Raw genomic sequence first — 25,636 nt, 5'->3', positions numbered from 1 at the left:
CTTCTCTGTCCCCAGCACCCAAGTTAAAATAGGATTCCTTTCCTGAAAGGATCTTTTTGCATCCATATTGCTTTGTTGTCATTTTTTTTAAATATAAATTATTTATGTTCTAAATAGGTACAACATAGATATTGGAAGGCAACTCTTTGGTATGTCCTTAATCTATGCCATCAAGCATATACTCCAGGTTTAACATTCATGAAAAAAGCCAAAAGTACCGCAGCTGCAATTCTAAAAACCATTCACTTTCTGTAAACAAAAGCAGTGATTCTATCTTGAAATTCTAAAACACTGAAGTGAACGTTAAAGGATTTCTCATTTCTTATAGACCAAAAACAGTAGAAGACATCAGAAAAGCCTCACAAACATTCAGAATACTTCATATTACTTGCAAATTAAAAAAGAAACATTGATTTATAGCTCAAAAATCAGGTCACATTAAAAGAAAACTCCAGGGCACATTTAAGACAGGACATATCCTGGAAATATGATAAGAACTACTTGCAATGTCCAAAGAAATTGCAAATACTGAAAGGTCAGATCTAGTCCAAGCACCATTTCTCCATCAAACTTTTCATAGTAGTTAAAGTCATTTCATTCTGAGAGAAGCAATGGCAACAAGTGAGAGAAAAAAACTCCTAGCAAGGCTACAGAGCAAATGCTGACTTCACGTAAGATTGCCTTCCCTGCTTCAGCAAGCTCTTCATCCGCTTTTATAGCTTAGTTTCAGTATAACTGCTTTAAAATTCCTCACAACAAAAACAGGCACTTTGTTTCCAAGCAAGGCTTACATCTGTATACTCCAATGTTGAGTCAAGGAACAAAATGGATTCTTCAACTACATGTCTGAAATGTAGCCTTTTCTCTTTAAAATGTTTCTTTAGTTCTTGAGTCTTTAGACTCACCTAAGGAAGATACTAGGAAAATGACAAAGGAGGAGCTTGAGTTTAATCTGTCTTTTCACTTTTGAGAAGCTTTGGAGACACTCATATTTCCTTACTGTCAAAAGATGCAACGTTCAAGGCTACACACTCCTTGCACTTGTACCACCAAGGACACATACATCACTTCAAAGTAGTACGCAAAAATAAACTAGTTAAAACTCATCACTTCTCCCCTGAGAGGTGAGAGGAAAAAAGTGAAATTCTATTCCTGACTGATTAAAAACTCTGTTCTAGTCTCACGTGAAAGGAGTAGAAATTTAGTAAGAATTTATTTCTTTTCCAAATTCTTGAAACTATTTTCTTCAGTGGTTTCCCAGTATCACCAATTGTGGAACAATATTTAATACACAATGTATGAAGATTTTAAGGGTATTAGAAAAAAGTACATTCAATATCTAAATAATTTATTACCACCTAGAAATAAGATCTGATGATAATTGCCCACTGTTCTCTAAAATACCACCTTAATACTCAGTAACCATCAGAAAAAAAAACAAACAGGTTATGAAGAAATAAGGAAAGTAATAGAAGACAAAACACAAAACTTCAGTGTGCCATCTAATAAAATCATGTTGCACAGACAGTTAAGCTGTGAATACCACACATCATTGTTTACCCCAGCCCAAATAAAGTAATAGCAGATCTAGATACAAATACAAAACATGACAACAAGGATGGTATGATATTACTTGTATAAGATGACAAACTAAATAGACTTCAATTCTTCATGCAGGAAAAAAATTCCTAATAGCATATAAGAAAAATCACCTCCTGTAAAGGAGGTAACCATAGAAAAAAAAAAATCACCATTTTTAACAATATGCAAAATAAAAGCTCAAATGAAATAATGCAAAGAGCAGTTTTATTTATTAACCTATTAATTTTTAGTTAGTTGAACATACTGATTTGCTTGTCCCAATTTTTGAAGTTCTACAATAAATATTACTTCTGTAATTTGATATCAAACGCAGAAAATTCAGTTACTGCATTTACACTCTGCATTCCTATATGTAAACATGATCATGAATTTACATTTTTCTTACATTGCAAACAGGCTGCTTATAGTTTAGGTGTACTTAACGCAGTGGTTTGCAATTATACTTACCAATTCCATTAGATCTCTCAACTTTCCAATTTCTTCTGGAATGGAGACCAGCTTATTATTACTGACTACCAAAACTTTCAGTGGAAGATCAAACAGGTATTTTGGCAACGTTGATAAAAGATTTCGACTTGAAAGAAAAAACAAACAAGAAAGGCTAGATTATAACATTCTCTTCAAGCTCAACAGGAGTCTGAGATGCACATCGAACATTTCTCCTACTCTAGAAGATATCCTCCATCTATTATAATTTCATCTAAATTTAAACTACAATCTCCATCATGAATTCCTTACTGGATAAAGCTTCTCTTAGCGCAATAAGTTGTAGGTCCCCCTCTCATTTGGTAAATGCAGATGTACTATAACTGAATCTCCTAACAGTAAAACGTACATACAGAAAAATATGCTGAAAGAAACAAAAAAGCCCACTGACCTATAAACGTAGCTGTAAACAACAACAGTTTAAAAGCACAAGGTATTCTAACTGGAATTCTCCAAGCTTTGTGGAATGGCATCTGGCTGCATTTCCTCTTCTTGATGGAGAATCTTTCACCAATATTAAGTCAACATGGATCAAATACTGACAACATGACCACATTTCTGCTGAATTAACTATGGCATACAATATTCAGTTTATGCTTGATATTTACTTTTATGCTGTTTCTGATACCTTCAGAAGGACCAACTGATCTGGCAGTCTACAAATAAAAACTTCACATTCTCAATAAATTGGAACTGGCAGGATTTATACAAGATCACTGCTTCTCACGTCACGTAGCTACAGCTCTCCTCAACCATTACCAAAAGCCCTAAACATCTATTTATTACTTTGCTGAGCAATGGTCTGGAAGGTATGTTTTAATTAATGTTGATTTCTGCTGTGTGTATCATTTTCCAACTGCATGCACATACGCCTGCTATATTAACAGGAAAGGTATTATTGCTGACAATTTAATTTAAATTGCTTTCAGAAAAGCTACCAACTGCAGGCTGCCTCCTGCCAGAAATTCGTATTATTTTTTTCTGGCAAACTACTTGTACATTTAAAAAAAGCCACTGGGAAACCAGCTTGTTCAGATGTGGTATGAAAGCAATTGCTTTCACACATAAAAGTGAAATTTTTCCAGCAGTTTCAAGAAGTGTCCAGAAGCCAAAAGTTCTATTTTGCAAGAACCTTTTGAAGAGCTGGCATTTTTTTTCACACTATGTTAAGAAAAAAAACCCAAAGTTTTAAACGGTTTTTGTGTAATGGAATTGTATCAGAACATTGCTTTCATATTGAAAACTTAAACTTTTTCAATTGCCCTTCTACATGACTATAGTTTATATGTCTGCAAGAACAACAAAATCACTACGCCCCTGCAACATTTCAGCTTCTAAGTAGTGCAATTTTGACAAAGCAAGCTGACAGTAAATTGGTATCACTATCCTTACAAAGAGCAATGCATCTTTGCTGCTAATACTAAGTGGGGAAAAAAAAAGTAAGTTCTAGGTGTAGGTTTGCAATAAGCTTCTTTTTATTTTGCATTTCAGGCAGATATGATTGTTTTTTTCCGACTGGTGATCCGTTAGAGTGTGTGGAAAGGAAAAATATCATGTGCAAGTAAATGAATGTTTTTTATGTGCTTAAAAACTTTGCAATTAAACTGTAATTCTCTGCATGACTTAAATCAGCTACCTCTGAAGTTCTTTTGAAAAAAAGGAGCTGCCTACTTTACAATGAATTGCATAATACTTTTCTTTGCTCTTCTGCAACCAAAATTAGAATTTGAGATCATGTGGTTTTCTTCTGTAATCACAATACTGAAACTAGTAAGTCAGTATTTTAGCCTGTGCTTAACTACTGCCTGTCCACATTTGTGAATTCAGAAAACAGTCCTCAGACCTTAGCACAAAAACAAAGAAAAAGCAAGGTAAGGAAAAAGGCCATTAAGTAAGTCAACTCCTGAAATAACATGCAATGCTCACTTAGAATCAGAAGCTCCTTTATTTCTGTATCAAGAATTATATTCAGCACCAGTTACCATCAACACAGAAATGTGCTTCTGCTGCTCTATGAAAGAAATTAGGTTAAGTTTCTTTCAGAAAACACTGCAGTTTTATGTCATTAATATTCCTGAAAACCTCCACAGAGCAGGCAATTCTTGGAAATTATCAGTATAACCACTGATAATCGCAGATTAAGACGTAGGGTTTTTTTTCCCTCTTTTCCTTTCCAAGTATCAATTCAAAAAGTAATTTGAAATTTGTGCAAAAAGTTATTTCTGGAACAAATCTCATGTTAAATAGTTCTTAGTTGAACAGACTGTTTTGTACTTCAGATAGTCAGTATAAGAAACAGAGGATACTGTGGTCCAGTTGGTCTCTACTGTTGGTCTCAACTCTTTATGGAAGGGTTCCTCTAGATTTCTCTGCTTCTGTACATTTATATAGTACCTTAGACAATCTCCAGTAGAGCTCTCATTCATTTTCTATTCTTCTGAGAAAATGCAACCATATGTTTCCCAATCTAAAAATAGCAATGGATGCGACTAATGTACAAAATGAGTAGGGCCTTCTGGACAGAGTAATCTAGCCTCTTGGAAAAAAAAAAACAAAAAACCAATGAATTTCTATATATGTAGTTTTTAAATCACAGTCTACCTGCATAACATTAACAACAAATGAAACCTCCCAAACTCTCCTTATAGACAGCTACTGTAGCGTACTGCCTGAAGTTTCAAGATGCTGTCAGCCCTTTCCCACAAGGGAAGCAACAAGAACTGCTGGTCCTAAAACACCAAGAATATGGCAAACAATCAACAGAATCATTTTATCTGTCTGGGGGAAAGTAAGGGCACAAGGGTGCTTGATGTCCTGATGAAGTAAGATATCGCCTCGCCAATGAAACACAGAAGAAAGAATGACAAGGGTTACTCACCTAATGTTAAGGTAAGTAAGCATTTGCAAATTTTTAATAGATTCTGGAATGGATTTGATGCAATTGTGATACAAATTTAAAGTTTCAAGTGGTGCAAACAACCAGACATCAGGAGGAATTTCAGTAAATCTGTTCTTTGAAAGATCTAGGAACAAAGAAAAAGAAAAAAATTTTAGTCAAAAATTTGCCCACAATAGGAGGACATGCAAATACCCACAGTTATTCTCGTCATACTCCTAAAAATTAAGGTGTTGCTAGAAGTCTAAAATAGTCTGGTTTTACCAGAGGTTACTGGATGCTATTGCATATAATAAACACAATAAACACAAAAAAGACTACACCAACTGTATAATTAAGAACACTTAAATTCAACTGAGTATCAGTTACGATTGTCCCTACTCTATAAGATTTGTTTTGTACAACTGTTTTATTTTATTTTTTTTATTCATGGCACAACAGTAAGGCACAAACTGCAAATCAAGTAAACAGACAACTTTTTCTGTTCATGACAGTTGCATTAGAATCTAATTTCACAATAAAGCCAAACTGGCACAAAATGCTTATGTATTTATTCCGCTAAAGGACTACAATTCTTACCTAAATATTTATTCTTTACCCTAAGCACTGTTACTGGTCTGTTCTCTAGTTTCACATTTATAACTTAGCTCAAAAGAGAATAAAACCACACAAACCAATGTCAAAATTCTTTAGCTATGAAAATAAGGATGATATTTAGCCTAGACTAAGAGCAGAAGTGGAGTATCTTTGACACAGGAAACTTAATGCATGACTGCATCATGCAAGTCTGCATGCTAAAAATGTATTTTTATAGTGTACTTTTTTGTCATAATACTGACTCAATTGGTTTTGATAGAATCTATACCGTCTCTAACAAGTATATACAAAATGCAATCTTAAAAAAAAAAAAGTCGAATGTGACCCTTGAATCCTGGAAATTATCAGTCAGCTACCAAAAGCTATACCATACAGAAGTCCATGAAACTATGATCTCGGAAGAGAGATTTACTTGAGATTGACAATCCCTTGTTATTTCAGGTTTTGGTTATTAGTCTTTAGCACCCACACAAAAATGACTGTGTTTCTGCTTAGCCACTATCGCTCTATTAGTGGAACAAACATACTGTTTTGTTTGTTCCACCCGACTGGAGATGCAGACTAGAAAGTGGCTGGCTCAAAGAAGAGTGCTCAAAAGCTCAAAGTGCAACTGGCGGCCCAGCTACGAGTGGCATTTCTCAGGAGTCAATCCTGGGACAATACTGTTATATCATCTTCGTCAACAACCTGGAAAATGGGATGGAATGCACTCTTAGGAAATCGGTGGGTGATGCCAAGTTGTGGGGAGCATGACCTTGACTGACAGACACCCCATCCAGTTTAGTAAAGGCAAATGCAAAGACTTGGGCGTGGGGCAGAATAACCCCATGTGCTGCTGTAGGCTAGGGGCCAGCAGGGCAGAAGACTTTCTTTGCAGGAAAGAACCTGGTACACTACAGACTGAACACAAGTGTCCCTTGCAGTGGTGAAGGTCCACAGTGTGCCACAAATGCCCATCCAATAAAAGGGACTGGTACAAAGAAACACCACCTTCCAGTGGCATTAGTTTTGGAAGTAGCGTTAACTTTGCTTCGTAAAGCCTAGAACATGTGAGATTTGTGAGCCAACTGGCTGTCACTCCACCACTGCATCGTTGCAAAGAAATATTCTCAAGCCTAAGTATCACAAAGCCATCTTTTTCATCAGATTGCCCAAGTAAGGAACACTGCTGACACTGATTTTGGCAAACTCCAGCTTCAAGAGGCAAGAAGAGGGAGATTTAGGTTGCAGGACTAGGATTCTTAACGCACTGAATGAAAAGACTGTGGGACAAGGAATTAACTACAACAAATCAGCCAACTAAAATTCAAAAGTCTACTAAAATGGTTTCAGCATACTTTGAGAAAGTTTTCAAAATAACAGTTTGTTTTCTGTTTCCCAGCACATTAATTTTCAAAACATTATAGGAAAACGGTAGCTTACATTTGAATGAATTTTCTGCAAAATCCTTTTAAAGCTGAAGAAAGATTCTCTTACAGAGTAGGATAAACGCATGCAAAAAAGACACACACTGTCTTATTGCTGGCATAGTTCTAGAACCGCCACCACTTCAAGAATCAGGCTTTGGTAAATTTTCTTCTGAAGAAATCAATTTTAAGGCTCTTCCCAATTTTGTTTCAGCAGCAGCTGGCAAGATAGTTGAAGACAAGTAAAACGGTCTAACCTCCAAAATACAAACTGTAGAATGTGCCTTACAGCCACTACTGCAGTGAGCAATACTGCTGGTTACACCTAGATTCAAGAGCACCATGAAGATTCTGCTGCTGTGTGTCCATCCAGCTATATCCCAACTACACAACTGGGAAATACACAGGTAAAAAGCTGCTTTGCCACTTTTTCTGTAGAAATAAAATCCAGAAGTGGTTCCCAGCAGTGTACTCCAAATCCCCGATCTGTGCAATGACTGGACAAGGACTGTGGTTCTCAATAGGGAATACAGAGGCAGCTGTGGTCATCTGACCTGGCCTGAAGAAAATCATATTAGTACATTCTGGTTTAAGTCGCTTTGTATAGCCTTGCACATGAAACAATTTCATATTAGAAGAAAACATGCAAGTGTTGGGAAATTGGTATATATTCAAGTTAAAAACATTTCACTAAAGACAATGGCTTTAGACTCAATGGGGGAAAGATTTCACTTTTCTGTTATGAAATGAAATCCAAAAATCACATTTTAAATTAGGAAATAACACTTATTATCCATCAATTGTAAAATAAAAAGTTAATAAAAAGTTGGAAGGTAGTACGGTTTCTCTTTCAAGCAATTTTTTCAATCTTTTATTTCCAAAAAGTGTAAGAATATCTCCATGAGTTCAGCAAAAAGTAATGAGTAAAACAAAAGATCCAAGCCTATCAATTTTTACATGGCATTCACACATCCCATCTACTTATTGCCTTTTACAGATAGATAACGCTATTCTTTATTCAAAATGAAAAGTGATTTCTACTCCAGAAATGCTTTCACAATGAACAATAGATTTATTTAGCATAACAGATGCTAACCCATCTAATGAAACGTCGACGGGAAGTTTATGCAATTTAGGTAACTTTTGAAAACTAAAGATGCAATATATGATTGAGAAAATATTATAAGAAAAAGGGGTCATCTCCATTAGGAGCTGGGGAAATTTTGGAAATAGAGTGCTCTTTTAAAAGCAAGATAGATTTCATCTAAATCAAAATGGAAGCAGGTTGTGGCACATAAAATGAAAACAGTTTTTCAAGAGTTAATAGTCTGAAGCAGCAAGGAAAGCTGGCAAGTGCAGAAGTGCACATGACTTAAAATGACAACTCATCTAGAAGTGAAATTATACAAATTCTTTGCCTAACTCAGTTTAGACTAGGTAACTCTAAATTGTGGGTGTTATGAAAAGACTAAATATAAGACACCATCAAGGATTACTCATGAAGCATAGCATATTTCAATTCACCATCTCTGCAGAAGCAACAAAAGCCAAAAGCACACCATTACTGAGCTTAATTTAAAAACAGGAACTACAAAAATCTGAGGAAGTTTGTTAAAAAGAAACTAAGCAGCAACTAAAAGAGCAAAGTCTTCCCTGATGGCATGGAGACAATTTAAAGGCACAGTATTGGAGGTTCAGAACAAAAGAGTTTAGGGAAAAAAGAACAGAAAGTCAGATTCTGGAGGTGGAGCTGGTGGAAGTAAGAAGGCATCTTCCATAAGCTTAAGTTGTGCTCTGAAGTAAAAAGAGAAGCCTCAAATTTTTTCAGGTTTAATTTAAAGCATAGTAAGGCAGTCAAAAAGTATTAACGTTATATTTAACATTTGTTCTCCTTCTGCATTTGTTGTTTGTTACCATCAAAGTAGACTGGCCTTCGTTTTGATCCAGTGCACCATTTTTATGTTCCATTTCCATCCCTGTTAGATCACATTTTGCAGAGCTAAATGTTGAATTTGAAATGCCAGGACTAATGGAGAAATCTACACTAGAACGCCATGTTGAGACATGCATTTTCAGAAAAATATGCTGACGTGTGGTAGGGTGTGGTGGGTTTTTTTTGCCGAAACTGTTCCAAAAATAGGAACATCCAGAGACTTTCCTACACAGTTTTTCTGGTAACACTTTAGTAGAGTTTAAGCCTAAAAACATCTAAGGACAACAGCAACTTTATTCATGTAATCTGTCCTATAGAAGTCAATGAAGGTATCAAATTAAATTGAAAGCATAAGAGCTGATCCTAAAGATATACTTTTAGCCAATCTAAACATGGGTCTGAGATCACTACTTGGAAAATGAGTAAAAGTTATTAGTCCGTCAGATACAAGAAAGTCAGACTAAAAGAACCAATTATGCTTATGGCTGTGAGGAAAACAAGAAAAGAGAACAAAAAAACTCTTAAAACATGCAATCTCAAATACTTCAGAAACATCTGCATATGATGATCCCAGGAGACATAACTTTTCCATGTCCACACAATGCATGGACATCTCGCAGTCCAATTCCTGTGATGGTTGGCATTTGTATGGAACAACAACAGCATCCAAAAAATTTAATTTAAAGTTTAATTACATTTCACACAGTGATTATTAAATCACTTGACAGGCCAATGGTAATGAAGAAATACAGGCAGGCAAGTGTGCTTACTAAATGTTACATCCCCAAATCAGCTTATGATTACATGTTCTGCCAGCTATTCTTCTGTCACACAAATATCCAATCTTTCCTTTTCTCCCACCTCCGGCAGAAAGCCAAGCCTCCCTCCTTGAAGGAAGTCCCACCAGGAGAAAACTGCCAGATTTGTGTTCTAGCTCACGGAGTTAATTTTGCTAAGCAAAGCTGCTGTATCTCAAAGAAGGTAAGTAGGTATGATCCTGCTTCCCTCAAAGCTACAGGCAGAACTGGAGAGGATATATTCGTACTTCAAATTAGTATTTGAGACTGAAAGGTCACTAATCATTAGCTGGTCTTTTGGCTGCTCCTCTGAGGTGAAGGCCATCACTTTAAGATCGATGCATCACTGTAAAGATTGACAGAACAGATAGAACAGATTTTTTCTTTACACGTTTTTAACCTTAGTGATGCTATCACAAGCCATTCTTACCTTCCTTAGTTTTGGTTAATGGTCTGAGGCAAGGCAAATTATGGGGTTTAACTAATATAAAAATGCAAATTAAGGCTGGATAAATGGATAACAGGCCGAGTTAAAGCAAAATTTAAAGGGAGATTTGTAATTAAATGATAGCATGCAAACTAGGGCTAGCATACATTTAACTATTACCAGTTTCTAAACTGGGTGGTGCTTCAGAGCTCAAAATCAGGGTGCATTGGGGGAAATCTCATTTCACTCAAATAGTTTTATTTGTGCTACTGAAATTGTAGCTCCTGTGAGTCCTCCATATTCTCTCTCAATTTCTAACGTGAGAGAGAATCAGAATTTAGGTAAGTGTTTCAAAACATGTAAGACTTCTCAAAAGAATTTGGCAGAATAAGCTTTTCAGTTCTGGGCATAATTGTGGAAGGGAGAAGATGACAATACGCTTATTTTTGGTATGTCTTCATGCAGTGAAAAGCAGAGGCATGAAAATATTCTAGATGAAGTCCCAGTATTCTAGAAGAACACTGGAAGTTTGGGAATAATGCTCGTGGCCTACATATACATCCGGCAGTATGGTTTTAGAGAAACACTGACTGAAATATTGCAACTTTCTCATGCATGGTGAACATTTACATCAACACCATTATCTTGGAAACTAAGAGAGCAAAAAGAGAGCTCTTTGTAGCAATATTTCTTCAATAGGATGACTTTTTCTTTTTCCCCCCAAAAAGGCTTCAACACAAAGTCTTCTTCTATTGAGAAGATGCTGTGATTAACAGAGCAGGGAAAGAAAAACCACGCTGCCATGCACTCAAACGTTACCAGTGTTGCTCACCTTGCAGTAGCCATAGCCATGCTTACAAGCACAAACGATGGCCATGAAACGCCAGCAGGATGACAACTGCCTGGTTTGCAGCACAGTGGGAAGACCCAGCACTTTAAAGGGATTATCACGCAAGTAACTTGAACACCTGCGGCAGCAAATATAACCATCAGAAGAATCAACATCAGCAACCTAGGTTCTTGTTAATACTTGTTAATAGAGGTTTGGCCTTTTTGGGTTTTTTTTTTTTTTTTTTTTTTTTTTAAAGCAGGCTGTGTGGAAAGTGTTAACACTTGCTTTACTACACTGCTTTATTTGCCAGTATAATTGTCTATGACTAAAATGGCTGAATAATTAGAGCATGCTAATGAGATAAGTTGTTATGTTTTAAGAACTTTTGTTTTTCTGGCATGTACAAGGGAAAAGACTTTGTTAGAGAAGTTTCCCCAGTTCTTATGTTAGCCCTAGAAATGTCTCACTAACAGAATCCTGTCTTTCCTCATCTCCTTCCACGATTCCAAGACTACACATCATGAGACAGAAAATTTGAAAGGCAATGGTGTAGCCATAAGTAAAGAAATGGATAAAGTTGTCTCTTTGATATACCAGCTACATGATAAGAAGCGAGTAAACTGCATTTACGTGCATGTATCAGCCATTTATTTTGTTTTCAGCAGTGATTTAAAGTACAATCTGCACATGTTGAAGGAAAATAGAAACAGCTCAGCTGTGGACAGCTAAGCACAATCTATGCATATCCTAGCCTTTCTCCATATTTCATGGAAGCAAGTAGCTTATTTTTTACAAAACAGGAATAAGAATGCTTCCATTTCCAAGTCTGAGCAGACCTCTTCCAACATACACTACTGTGATGCTGTTAATTTCTGTTGATTTTAACACAACCCATTGTCTTGCTGTTTCCACCATAACTATATATTTCTCCTAAACTGGTCTTATGATATGGTTTATTCAGCAGCCTTTGCCATATCCCTGTTTCTGTTTTTTGTTTGCTTGTTTTAGGCTTTTCTGAGATAATACAGACCTGAAAATATTTCCAGTTTGCATATCTCACATACAGAAATGTCTGCAATGCTAAAAAAAAAGCCATGTTTCTGCATTATTTTTAGTCGTGCCATCTTATTTACTGAGAATAATTAAACGCAGATGTTCAGAAATTTTATTAAAAAAAATGATGAGCTAACATTAAACTCAAGTTATCCACGTCTGAAAACATCACTCCTCATTTTAATACTCTGTACCAAGCTTAAGACCTTGAAGTGCTGCTAACAACTTACAGAAGTTTCAACAAAACAGTTCAGAAAATAAGAAAATTTTAGCAATATTGCTTTGGGAAGTAAAAAAGTAATGAAAACTGCAGAAATAATATGTACTTGTTGCATATTAATGAACCGAAGCTGCCAGTTTCTGTTGTGATATTTCAGTAGTGAATAACTATACCGTCTAAGAGTATCATTTGTCTTCAACATTATCACTAAGAATACCCTTGTTTTCTGCCTTGGTTTAATCTTTCAGGGAATCATGTAAGTACTATATAAATGATATGACACTTCTATGACAGGGAAAAATGGATCCATGAGAGCTCAGTAAATATTTAAAGGTTAGATTTAATTTTACTGACTTTAAACTGAAGTCTATAAGCCCAATATCATAGTGACAAATGATGTATATATAAAAAAAATTTTGGAGTCTACTAAAGCTCGTGAGGCTTCTTGTCCAGTTTGTTGAGAAACTAAAAATAAAAAAGATTGGGCTTTCATTATTAACCACAGAAATGTGGCACTTAGCCAGAACAGATTTCATTGTTTAAGTGACAGTGCCTGCTTCGGTCAGGAAATGGGAATTAACAGAGACTTCTAAGATAATCCAGGAAAGCAGGTTTCCCAGAGAGACTGTAGAATCCTTGGAGATGCTCAAAACTCAACTGGTGAAGGCCCCGGGCAACCTGCTTTAACTGGACCTGCTTTGAGCAAGAGGCTGAACTAGATGACCTCTGCAGCTCTCTTCCAACCTATTTAATTATATGATTTTAAATGGTACAGTTTGGGGGTTTTAGGAATATAATCAATCTTACCATCATTTGGATATTTCAGATATCAGTTCATTGTGACAGTAAAGAAGAAAACTAAAGATGAATTTAAGAAGCCAAATGTACCTAAATATACATCCACCTCGTATAAAAGATCCTGATAGTTCTGCTAGTTAGGAATTTAGATGTCAGTATTAATCAAACACAAATCTTCATGCAACAAATAGGAGCTGAATGGAAGAAGAAAGAAAAAAAGTTAAATTTAACTTCAGAGTATCCTGTGTCCAGTTTGCTGAAATGAAAGTGAACATACTACTGTAACTGTTTTAAGTGCCTTGCTGCTATGTTATTACCTATTACAGGACAGAAAACAAGATGAAGCCTGAAAGTGAAGGCTGGTTTTGGTGAGTGGAAGAGAAGGAGCGAGAGAGATTATTTGAGACAATCTCTCATGGGTGCAGATTGCAAGTTCTTTGCATAAGGTACCTAACACTTTCCATTAAAATTGAAATAACATCCAAAACAAGGCTTCAGAAACTACTGATTCATCCCAATTTTTCCAGGAACCTCAGAAGAAAGGAGCTCTTAAGCTTGCCAAGCTTATGTGAAAATGTATGTTCATGAGGATTGCCCTCAAACTCTACGCACTGTGCTTAGGGGTTCAGAGTTCAAATTTTAATGCTAATGCATGACTGAGGTTGCTAAACTCAGAAAATTTATAACTTTTCTTTGAAAAGGAAAAATGAAGCCCAGTTAATTTAATATCTAATGTCACAACTCTTTATATTTAGTTTCCAAAATTAAGTATTGAACAATTAAAAGACGTCAGAATTCAGAGCAATTGTGCATACAGATGTGGACGGCAGCCACTTCAGCTGGAAAACAAAAAAGTAGTATTTAAATTAATTTTTATCTAGTATGTACACTCTGAAGTAAAATAGAAGCAGAGCCTGTTTTCATCTACCATCTTTGTGGTTGCATCATATCTTAATTGACATAATAAAATGATATGGAATAGAGAGAAGTTCAATATAAGTCCATATTTATCATGGAACCATAGCAGGATTTACGCTCTGTAGCACTGTCTACAAAATGGGAAGTAATGGTGTAACAGAAAACTTTGTTTAAACAGTAGACACAGGCACTACTCACATTAGGAAGTTAAGCCCGAGTATTTAGCACAGAGGTTTGTTGTTTCATATTCAAAAAAAATTTAGGCCATTAGTACAGAATATGATTTTATATGTAGATGTATTTAATGACATCTTGAAGGAGATTATCCTCCAACTGATTCCAAATGATTTTTTTTAAATGCAAGTGGAATTGCCATAATTAAAATTTAATTACAAATCAGCTGGAATACTAATTGTAAAAATAACTAGAAAACCTCCCTCAAAGGAGTGCAACTTTCAAAACACTACAAGCCTTTCTGGTCTGAGCATGGAGTCAATTTGTGGAAAAAGCAAACCACTTAAAGTTTCTATATAAGCAAGAGATCATATAAGAAATAAACTTTTTAGTGCTTCTGTTCAGAAGGACTTACTTTAGGAACTATATTAATCCACTGTTTAGAATTTTCATATATACTTAAGTAAATTTAAATTACGTTGTCTGAACTTCATCTTCACTTCATGATTAATATTGCAGTTGCTTATGATTTAAAAAAATGAATTCAAAGTTTTAAAACATGCTTTGCATTTTCAGCAGTTATGTGCATAGCTAGTTCGACTTGTTTTCCAGTCTTGCTTTCTATTCATTTTAGACACAGTTCTATGAGAATTTCACTTTCATTCACTTCTCTACCTTTAATAGGTTAAATTTAATTACTAACTCAGAAGTATGCTGATGTTTCAAAGCTGAGCTTGATGCAACTATCCTATTTAATTCTTCCTTCTTTTAAAATGGCAACTCAAGTCAAAGGCCCAAAACGATGCTAGGAACAGAGGACAGAAAATTATTTCATTGCATATCCATATCTTAAATAATGCATGCAGTTCCAATCACACCATCTTAAAAAAGATACTGTACAACATATACACAGAGCGCACAAATGAAAATTTTTCAGTGTAAGAAGAGACTCTATAAAATAGGTTTCATGAGCCTGGAAGAGAGACAGAACCAATTTTAATTATTTTCAGTAAAAATATGGGGCCTCAAACAAAGTTATCAAGTAAGAGGAATAGATTATTAGTTTTTCATAGGGAATACAGGACTAGATAGACCTTTGGTCTTAACACAGTTATGTTCAATTTATAAATTAGAAAAATATCTTTCCATACATATAAAATGATCAGAGACTTCACACACATTGGGATTGGTACCAGTTTCCAAGTGTCTGTTAAGCCAGGGAAGAAAGGACAGTATTCTACAGCTGTGACACGCAGATATTGTAATAATGTAGGAGAAGAGGGCAGCAAAGGGAAAAAGAAACTTTCACAATTCAAATGACAGTAAGGGAAATAATAGAAGTTTTTGAAACTGAAAGGAGAAAGAGCACTGGTACAGTTTCAGCTTTTATTCAGCTATCAAATAGCAAGACGCATAGCTGAGACACTCAGGACTTCACACATTCAGAAAACACATAAAAAGCATGTGTTTCCCTGCCACTGATACAAAGAATATTTAATAGCTAGAGAGAAATGAAAAACCTTACAGGAAAATGAATTACTTTGGTCAGCTTTTGGTGCGTGCTCAGTCATTTAATCAGTCCTCCAACACATGCACCGTCTCCTAATATGCTACTAAGTGAAACACTGGATATTTGATAATTGCTATGTGAGTGACTGTTCAAGTAATACAATATCAAAGAATTTTAGTACAAGGCTGTTTCACATTAGATATTAACAATTTTTTCATATTGCTTCTCAGTTTCACACTCTTTTGCATGTGTTTCTTCTCTGAGCCATTTAAAAGAAAGTAAGAAAAAACCCACTGCCAAGACTGTGGGTGGCTACAAGCTACTTTTTTTTTACTGGGTGTTTGACAGAGCACAAAATAGAATCTATTTTTGTGAAAAAGATATTACAGAAAGATCTAAAGTGGTGTTTGGGTTCCAGGTCCATTAATTCAAGAGCTTGGAAGTACCTGCTTTATGGTCACCCTTGTCGCTAATTTTGGTTACATGATCTGAGCACTGAATGTGACAAAGGAGAAACCGTACATGACCATGCAACTGCAGATTCTCATAAAGCACAGTGAAGTTGCACAGGCAACCAGAAACTGCATTTCACACCTCCCAAGTTCTTGACTCTGCAAACTAAAGAGCACTACTAAACAAAAAAAATATCCTCTTTAAAATTATACTTTTATCACATTAGGGACTTGAACAAGCAACCCCTCACTTTGAAGCATGGCTCTTCCACATAAAGTACATATTTCTGTAACTGCAGCAAATCAACAGTTGTCTCTAACAGACTTTTACTACTGGGAAGGAGGGATTGGGATCCAGTACATTGGCTTTGAAGCCAAGGTAGCCTTAAGGAATCAAGCTGCTATTCTGACCCATCCCTAGCAGTCTCCTAGCAGACAGTGGATGTGGCTACATCCGCCATTCAACCAGTTCTGGTTTTTAGATTAAGACATCTCCACCTGCCTCATGTTGGTTCAGGTATACGTGGTTTTAATTGAAATTTTCACTCATCAAAAACTAAACAAGAAGCTCTGATTCAAATGTTGGAGCAATTGGAGGGCATGCAGGTGCTGACCTGCTGCACACCAAAGCAGTGATGAAACCAACAAACGAATTCAGTGAATTCATCACCATGTTACCCCGTTAGAAGGATCCAGGCTTTCCTGGGGTACGATGGCATCCTGCTCCAACTCCTGCAAGTATGTATGTTCAGTTAGTTTAGCATAGCACAACGAAAACAAAAGCACAAAGAGGGGATCATTCAAAATAATAATGTATATACCAATCAGCTATATAGTCGAAGGGACATTACTCCATACCAAGGATTAGCTTCCTCTTCACTCCTATAGGCTTCTTGCAATTTTTTATAATAACCTTTCAATAAAGCCCCAGGAATCTTTTGTAATTTGAAATGCTAGGCAACAACTCCCACACGGAGGCTATCTGCTTCCCTAAACTAAATGGCAATTTAGTATTCTGTCTAGCCTAGAATTCTTAAAGCAGCTTAACATTAGAAAGAGTGAAATCTGTTTTCATGATAGTTCAGCAAGAATTTTTATTAAGCTCGTGTGTTATAACCCAGGGCATCTCCTACTTAAATTGACAAGGTTACTTATTGGTTGCTCACAAGCATTCAAAGACTTAATTCTGACAATTTTTTTTTATTTTGAAATTTCAAATTTCCACTTCAAAATATCTTTTTCATAGAAAAGTAACAGGGGAAAGTAATCATCAGTCTGCTCCTAAATGATGCAAATTCTGAGTTTATTAAGTATTACTAGAATGCATGCAAAACTCCAGAAAAAGCTTACGTTAATCTCTATATGCTTGGATACACACATTCACAGTCTTTGCCCCGAAGAGTTTACAATCTACAGACATGAGGCAGAGAAAAAGGGCTACGACAATGCAACTGTAACCAACGTTTGCTATACGACTTATACCTTCTGTGAGGATAAAGTTACTTATAATTCGATAAACTAAATAGAAATATTTAAAAAGAAAACAAGAATGCTTCAAGACAAAGGACACTGGAAAACAAGGTGAATTAGAATAAATCAGGAAAAATAACTCTGTAGAAAATGGGTAAACTAACAGTTCATAAGTACAGAGCAAAAGGGGGCTAATCATAACTACAACCTTCTCCCGATATGAAGGCCGCTGCTGTAGCAACTTCAGCATGTGTTCTTATTTGTTCGTGCCTCCTGCTGACACTGTCCTACGATTCCAACTCATTCCAGACCTCACGGAAGCATTTAAGAATGGTTGTGGCTACTTTTGTTGGTTTAAAAATAAATATATAATATCTTTCATTACTATGTGTAAAGAGCTGAAGTGAATACTTACATAAAGGTTTTATTTCTACGTGAGCCTTTAATATGAGTTCTCGTCCACCCCATATTAGTTCTACCTATTAACGCGATAAAGTGACAAATTGAAGTAGATGTTTGTTTAACACACAGATGGTCAGGGATCCGCGTGTTCTGCAGTTACATCTGCTGGTCAGCAGGCTATGAATAAACCTGAGATGCAGGGTTCCTTCGAGCCTTGTCTGATTTCTCAACAGAGACTTTTGTAGCACCTCGCCAGTCAAACTGCACCTTTCAAGCACTTCGGATCATATTAGCAATAATCACACCTGCTCAAGCAAGAAACTATTTCAGTTCTGTAACAGAGAATAAGGCTTTTTTCTCTCCAAAGTAATACAATCTTTTCTAGATCTGTCAGAAATCACTACTCTTTCTGGTTAACAGTAGTACTGGTAGTTAACGTAAACCAGAACTTAAAGCTATGCATCTGGAAACCTGGGCCCTCATTTTTGTAGCAGGCAACAAACTCTCAAAATCTCAGGTCAGCTACAAGAACGGTGAGAACGGACTGTAAGACAGCCAAAGAAAAGCAGGGACTTTAGAAGTCTCTCCACACTGCCATCTAGAAAATTTAACACAAATATAAATTATTCATTATTTTTCCATCTTCTGGGGAATTCTAGCCTTCAGACAGTCTGGTTCAGTTACCTTTTGGCTAAGAACATGTTTTAGCTGCAAGTGCCAGTCCTGCCAATAAAATAAACTTATACTTTTGAACCAGCTCTAAAAAAAAAATAACAAATCATGTGATAAGATATTTGTCAGAAGTGATAAATCAGAAAAAGCAAAGGTTAGTCCATTTTTGTTACGGCACAAGATTTTGTAATATATTTCAGAGCCTAAGTACATTTCCCCTCCCCAAATAATAAGCAATAGAGCAGAAGGGAGGGAAGGAGAGAGAGAGAAAAGACAGGAACTTCTGTTCTCTCTGGGAAGTGGCAGTTATATGGAAGCCTAACTGCTGTGCAATCAAGAGTTGATAGTTGCCATCATCACAAGTGAAATTGCATGACAAATAAAAGATTGGGAACTATATGCATACAGCCTAATTTCGTATGAAAATTCCTATGTTCTTCTCTGTAACTTTCTATTAAACACATTTTTGTGTATACATCCAGATTTGGATTAATAGGCAAGGAATGGGCACAATGCAGTATTTGTTCCAGATTTCCAAGAGGTATGTCTAAAACATTGAGAAGATAGAGATTTTTCTTAAATAAAACTAATGTTTCAAAAATTTACTACAATTCTGGAATGTCATTCTAAATGGATATTTTATTTGGAAAACAAAAGTTTGAAGTGGGACAAAAAGACAATGATGAGAGAAGCTTTAGTTTAAGTCACTAGGATACATGTAGGTTAGAAATTCGGCAGGCTACAGAAAGGTAACTGAAGGTTTATATTCAGTCCCTAAGGATAAAGCAAATACACTACTCCCCAACAGAATTAAAGCTGGCAATATTAGTGGACTTCAACAAGAAAGCCTCAGACAATGTACCTGATAACTCATTTTCCCTTACCCCAAACACTGTACAGGCTAACAAACCACTGCGAGGAATTTCCACAACTGCTTGCTTTTTAAACCGAGTGATTTTCAGATTTTGCATCCAATGCATTTCTGAACACAGACACACCCCAAAAGCCCTCTATAATCTGAATTTCTGTTTTTGTTCAAATCCGAAGTTGTTACTGGAAAAAAAACATGTTTCTCAACAGGTTTGATTTTTAGAATGTAACCTAGACTTATGTCATACGCCACACATGCATGTTATTTCTATGCTGAAAACTGAATTTAGTGTTGCTATTCAGTCAATTACTTGTTATCCCTTCGATCAAAATTGCTATCATCAACAAAAATAACTAACCATACAAGAAAATACATTTGGTTTAGAAGTGTATGTTCTTTATTCAGCAGAAGAACAGTACAAATTAACATTCTCACACAATTCACAGTATTCAGTACTAAGTTGCAGGTTTTGTTGTTTTTTAACCTGTAATCACATGAATGGCTACATACCTAAGAAGGACCAGAAACATGATGTAAACATCAAAGAAGTCATGGAAGCAATGCTAGACAATGGTATCTTAAACCACAGTCATATTTCTCCCCCAGCAGACACATCCAGGAATCTCAATGTGGGAATTCTGCCTGTGGGGCTGAGATTGTTATTAGCCCTGACAGGATGGCTCATTCCGAAGTCGCATGGGGAATACATCGGTGTTACTCCCCGGCTACATAAAAAGGTAGCAGGTGGTGAGAAAGGCGAAATTCCAAAGCTAATATATTTATAGGCAATTCTTCACCTAGTTGAAATTGCTTGTAGGTTCCTCCAGAATTAAAAATTGGGAATTAAGTTTGTTGTGACAAATCATAAGCAAGTGAGCCTGATGGCACCACTGTATATATCCTGACTAAAGAAATTGTTTCTTGAGCTGTCAGTCTAATCCCATTCACATGTACTAAACTCACATTTCAAAGAATGCTCACAAAAGACGGGGGGAAACTGCTAAAAGCGTAAGTTGACTTGGGTCAGGAAGGCAGTAAAGCACAGGTACGTACCTAAAAAAACTGGAAAATGCAACTCAACTAAGTACAGAGAGATTATATTGATGTACTATACTCATTTACTTAATTGCCATGGGGATTAATGTTGCCCACAGGGTAAGAAGCAAAATTACACACATTAATAAAATGAATGGAATATTCATATGCCTCTTGATACATCTCAGCACACCTCTTAATATTTCATGACCTATGAATTTTTTCCAGAAGTCACTTAACAGCAGAGGATTTGTCTGAATAGCCAGATGACAAATTTAAGGAAGAAGAAAATCAAGTCCCACCCCCTCCACCCCCCACCAAGAAACTGCAATTAAAATTCATATTTGACAAAAGATAGGAGAAACATAAGGTCAGAGCTAAACAGAAAGATACTGCAGCTCAGCAAATAAGTTTTGTCATATAAATTTAAGATGGCCAAAATGTGTTATTTATGTGTACTATTTGCAAATTATGTACTGGCAAGCCATTGTATAAGTTAGATATAAAATGAGGCCAGACTTAAACAACACAAAAAAAGATCAAGAGGCTATTTTTGATAATAAACCAGTGGCAGTTGATTAACAAAAAAAAGAAAAAACCCAAAAGGGAACTACCCAGATCTGCAGTAGTTCTACTTCAGCAACAAAAAGTCATTTTTAGGATGCATTTTATTGATGTGAAGACAGAATATTCTGCTTTTACAGTGACACTGTAGATCCTAATGCATAAAGGGTTGTGATACAGAAAAGAAATTTTTTACATCCTGATATGTTTGGAGGGTTTTTAAATGCTTGTTTCAGGTACCACAGATCTGAATTTCAGAGAATCACTAACTTAAGAACAGCATATCTAAAAATGAAACACAGAAAATATTTTTGACCCAAGCTCTGCCCCCTTCCCCCCCCGACATGCCTCAGCCTACATCTCTGACAGAGACTCTTATCTTGTCTTATTCAGGGGTATATTGCAATGTCAAACAGCAGTAACTGATAGAAAATGTCTATTGAAAAATATGACGATTGCCTCTGAAGCAGCAGAGGATTCTAGATCAAGCTCTACATACCATGCTGATACTTGGTAAAGAAAATCATTGATTCTTCAGCAGGATACCATTTACCTGCTCATCAAAAAAAAAAAAAAAAAAAAAAAAAAAAAAAAAATCTACAGACGAAATCAAAATAAAGACTACAAAGCTGTTGTTCACAAACAAGTTTTAGAAAGATATCTAAAATTCATATTTCACAGGATTAATTCTTAAATCAGTACTACACTAAATCAGCACTGTTACATAAATAATCTACTTGCATTCACCTACATCAACTATTTAAATAAGTACTTTCAGAGGAACAAGCGATACGGCTATTTTTGTCAGAGACTGTCTTTAAACATTTTCACACAGCATCTTTCATGCTGAAGACTCAATCCTGATGGTGGTGACTGGGCTCTACTACATTATAAAAGACAAAATCACTGCAGACACCTCTTACTCAAATATGTTAAAATTCAAAACAAAACAAAAAAGAATTAAACCCAAAATGCAAAATACAAACACGAAATATGGATCCTTCATGAACTTGCTTCAGGATGACAGAAAAGGTCTTTTTAATAATGGATTCCCCATATAAAATGCTTCATTGTTAATGCTTTAGTTATTGAATATTTATACATAGAAATTGCCTACTATGTTGCTGAAAATATTGTTATGCTATTATTTAACGAACTCCCTTTTTAATTTAATCTGGTGCTTCCATTATAAAATAATTAACACACTTTTACCTATCCATATTCTGCATCACACATACAGATGCATCATGTGTGTCAGGAAGAATAGGCTAATAACCTACAAATCATTAGCAGGCTTGGGACTGGATACTGGAAATTGGATTTTAAAAATCAGTCCTTCACAAATTCTACACCCTGTGCAACCTGCTATATCACAGAAGACCCAGTATATCATTATTTAGCCCTCCGCACAAAATGCAGCTCACAAAGAGCAACAGAATGAATATTTGATAGACCAGGAGTAGAGGATTGTCAGAGATGGATAAGGTACCACAATAGGCAGTCTCGTATTCAATACAATAAGCCAGCTACTCATAATCCATTTTTTTAAAAAAAAGGCCCAAAACAAAAACACCCCCTGGCGTTAATTCACTCAAAAAACATTTGGGAAAACCACTACTACTTCTCAACAAAAGATGCTAGATCTGTCATTAATATTTTGTTCTAGCACATTACTCAAAATGACCCATTTTCAGCAACTCCTCCAGCAGCAAATAAATCCAGAAGTACAGCGTAGATAAGCCGAAATAGCAAAATCCCCATGAAAAACATAGCTTTGTTTTCCTACAGCCTATATAAGAAAATGCCTCCAAGTTTACTTCAGCTAAAAGCCTGGGTAAATCCCGGCTCCCATGGATAGTATCTGTAGTATTCACCAAGACGGTGCATACATTAAGCTCTGACATGCACACTGCTAGGTGTGTGCACACCCCTCTGCTCTTGTAACCATCTTCCTGATGGGCTGGGAAGCAGGACCAACTAGGACACCCCAGGTAACAAAGCCAGACAGCAAGGCATTAGACGCCCCTGAGGGTACAGACCAACCGCAGCACGGAGCTCTCATATCTCAGACAGCGAGCTAAATCGCTCCCCTCGTCTTGCACACGCTCCTCCTGGCAGTGCATGCGTCCACGAGAAGCGCAAGTCCTCATCCTGGCTGCGCGCAGAGACAGGCGCACAGTGTACAACCACGAACATCCGCCCTGCTGCACACAACACCGCGAGCACAGCCCCTCTGCGTCCTGCCCCACGGTGCACGCACACACACACCTGCCCCATGGTGCACACGCACACACAGACAGGAACCCCCGTCCTCCCTGCACACACAGACAGCACAACCCCCCCAGCACAGGCGCACTCACACGGAGCACAAGCGCCCCTCCCCACCGCACACACACACAGAGCACAATAACCCTCCCACCATACACACCTTTCCCTGCACACACGCATCCAGCACTACACCTCCACTGCGTGTGCGGGCGCGCACACATACACGCACACACAGCTAAGCGGGGGCCCCCTGCCCCCCCCCCCGCACTCAGGGGGGCACCTCCCCACTGCACAGCCCCCCCCCACTGCAGGCAGCGGGAGCCCCCAACTGTGCAGCCCCCACTGCTCACAAGCCTGGAGCCACCCCACGACCCCACTGCCCCCACACAGCAGAGACCCCAACACCTCCCACTGCCATGACGGCACCCCCCCACTGCCACCCCAGCGACCTCCCCACTGCAGCCCCCCACTGCCACCCCAGCGACCCCCCCACTGTATCCCCCCCACTGTCACCCCAGCGACCCCCCCACTGTATCCCCCCCACTGTCACCCCAGCGACCCCCCCACTGTATCCCCCCCACTGCCACCTCAGCCACCCCTCCACTGCCACCCCAGCACCCCCCCACTGTGTCCCCCCATTGCCACCCCAGCGACCCCTCCACTGCCACCCCAGCACCCCCCCACTGTGTCCCCCCACTGCCACCCCAGCGACCCCTCCACTGCCACCCCAGCACCCCCCCATTGCATCACCCCACTGCATCACCCCTCTCACTGCATGCCCACCACTACCACCCCAGCGACCCCCCAATGCATCACCCCACTGCATCACCCCCCCAACTGCATCCCCACCATTACCACCCCAGCGACCCCCCCACTGCATCCCCCCCACTGCCACCCCAGCGACCCCCCCACTGCATCCCCCTCACTGCCCCCCCAACCAGACCCCGCAATGCCCGACCCCAACGGCCACCACAGCGACCCCATCACCCCCACGGCGGGGGCGCCCCCCCCCCCCCGGCAGGGAGCAGCCCGCCACCCCCCAGAGCCGGCCCGCCGCCCCCACCTGCTTGCGTGGTGTCGCTGAGGTCGTAGCCGCTGCCGGGGAAGTCGCGGAGCTTCCTCCCGCTGAGGCAGAGGATGCCCGAGCTGCCCGCCTCCTCCAGGGCCCGGTCCAAGCTGCGCACCGTGTGCGGCTGCGGCAGGGTGGCCGCGCCCCAGTGCGGCCCGGCCGAGAAGGAGAGCGTGAGGTGCGCGGGGATCCCCAGCCCCCCCGGCCCGCCGCCGTTGCCGTTGCCGCCGTTGCCGCCGCCGCCGCCGCCCCCCTGCCCGGCCGCCATCTTCGCGCGGCGCCGACCAGCCCCACAATAACAACAGCCGGGCGGCCGCCCCGCCGCCACCCCGCCACTGCGCAGGCGCCGTCGGGCCGCGGGGGGGGCTGCGGGGGGCGGCGGGGGAAGGGGCGTGTCCTCGCGGCGCTCCTCACCAATGGGCGGCGGCGGGGAGCGCGAGGGGGCGGGGCTCCTCTCGCCAGTGAGGGGCGGGGCGCGCGCCGTGGGGCGGGGCGGCCGGCGGGGGCGCGGGGAGGCGCGCGGGGAACCGCGGAGCCGCGCGCGGTGCTTTGCGCGGGGGCGGCTGCGGCGGGGACGGCGGCAGCGCTTGTGCGGCAGGGAAGACGTTTGTTTAGCGATGAGCCAGTGACACGGCATTGCTTTCTGGTCACGGAGCATTCTCGCCTATCGGCAGCAGCGGAATTAAGCTGTTTTCACTCTTAATGAGCCGTTTGGCACCGCTGAGGTTTACCCCCGTATCTATAGATTGTAGATAGTTTTGTCAGATTAAAAAACTATCTAAGCTAGATGCATTCGAGCACTGCCTCTGGGCTCAGATCTGGTCACGAAAAGCTGTCTTAATGTTGTGGAAAAAAAAAGAAATGGGAGGAATCTCACATGGCAGAACAAAAGCAAAAAGAAGTAAGATTATCACCCTAAAGTGAGTTAAGGAAAAAACAAAATCAGTAAAGGAAAAAACACAAAAGCCTGAAAGATACCAATGCTCCTGACTTGAAGTATGAACACAGAATGGAGAAACATAAATCAGAAGCTGGTTGCAATATCTTGGGCCTTGCTACACTAATGAAATGCTACACAGTGCCTGGAACACTGTATGGATGAATAATTATCTCTATTACCATGTAATCTGCACTCGTTAGGTGCTGCATATTTATCTGCCAGAAATGGCTGTGAAGCCATAATT

At 38.8% G+C, this 25,636-nt stretch overlaps 1 protein-coding gene across 4 annotated transcripts in view; it reads right to left on the bottom strand.

The window, feature by feature from the left end:
* The window catches only part of LRCH2 (leucine rich repeats and calponin homology domain containing 2), a 57,948-nt gene extending 33,132 nt beyond the window's left edge, over positions 1-24,816 (bottom strand). For all 4 annotated transcript variants that reach the window (XM_064518367.1, XM_064518368.1, XM_064518369.1 and 1 more), the window contains exons 1-3: positions 24,447-24,816; positions 4,967-5,111; positions 2,050-2,176 (exon numbers count right to left, since the gene is read on the bottom strand). In XM_064518367.1, the coding sequence (XP_064374437.1) occupies positions 2,050-2,176; positions 4,967-5,111; positions 24,447-24,720 (546 nt within the window). In that variant the 5' untranslated portion in view covers positions 24,721-24,816. The remainder of the gene's footprint in view (positions 1-2,049; positions 2,177-4,966; positions 5,112-24,446) is intronic.
* Positions 24,817-25,636: the final 820 nt, after the last annotated feature.

This window comes from Dromaius novaehollandiae, chromosome 11 (genome assembly GCF_036370855.1).
Source record: "Dromaius novaehollandiae isolate bDroNov1 chromosome 11, bDroNov1.hap1, whole genome shotgun sequence".
NCBI lineage: Eukaryota > Metazoa > Chordata > Aves > Casuariiformes > Dromaiidae > Dromaius > Dromaius novaehollandiae.
The sequence above is the reverse complement of the archived record's forward strand: the minus strand, read 5'-3'. Positions and strand labels throughout refer to the sequence as shown.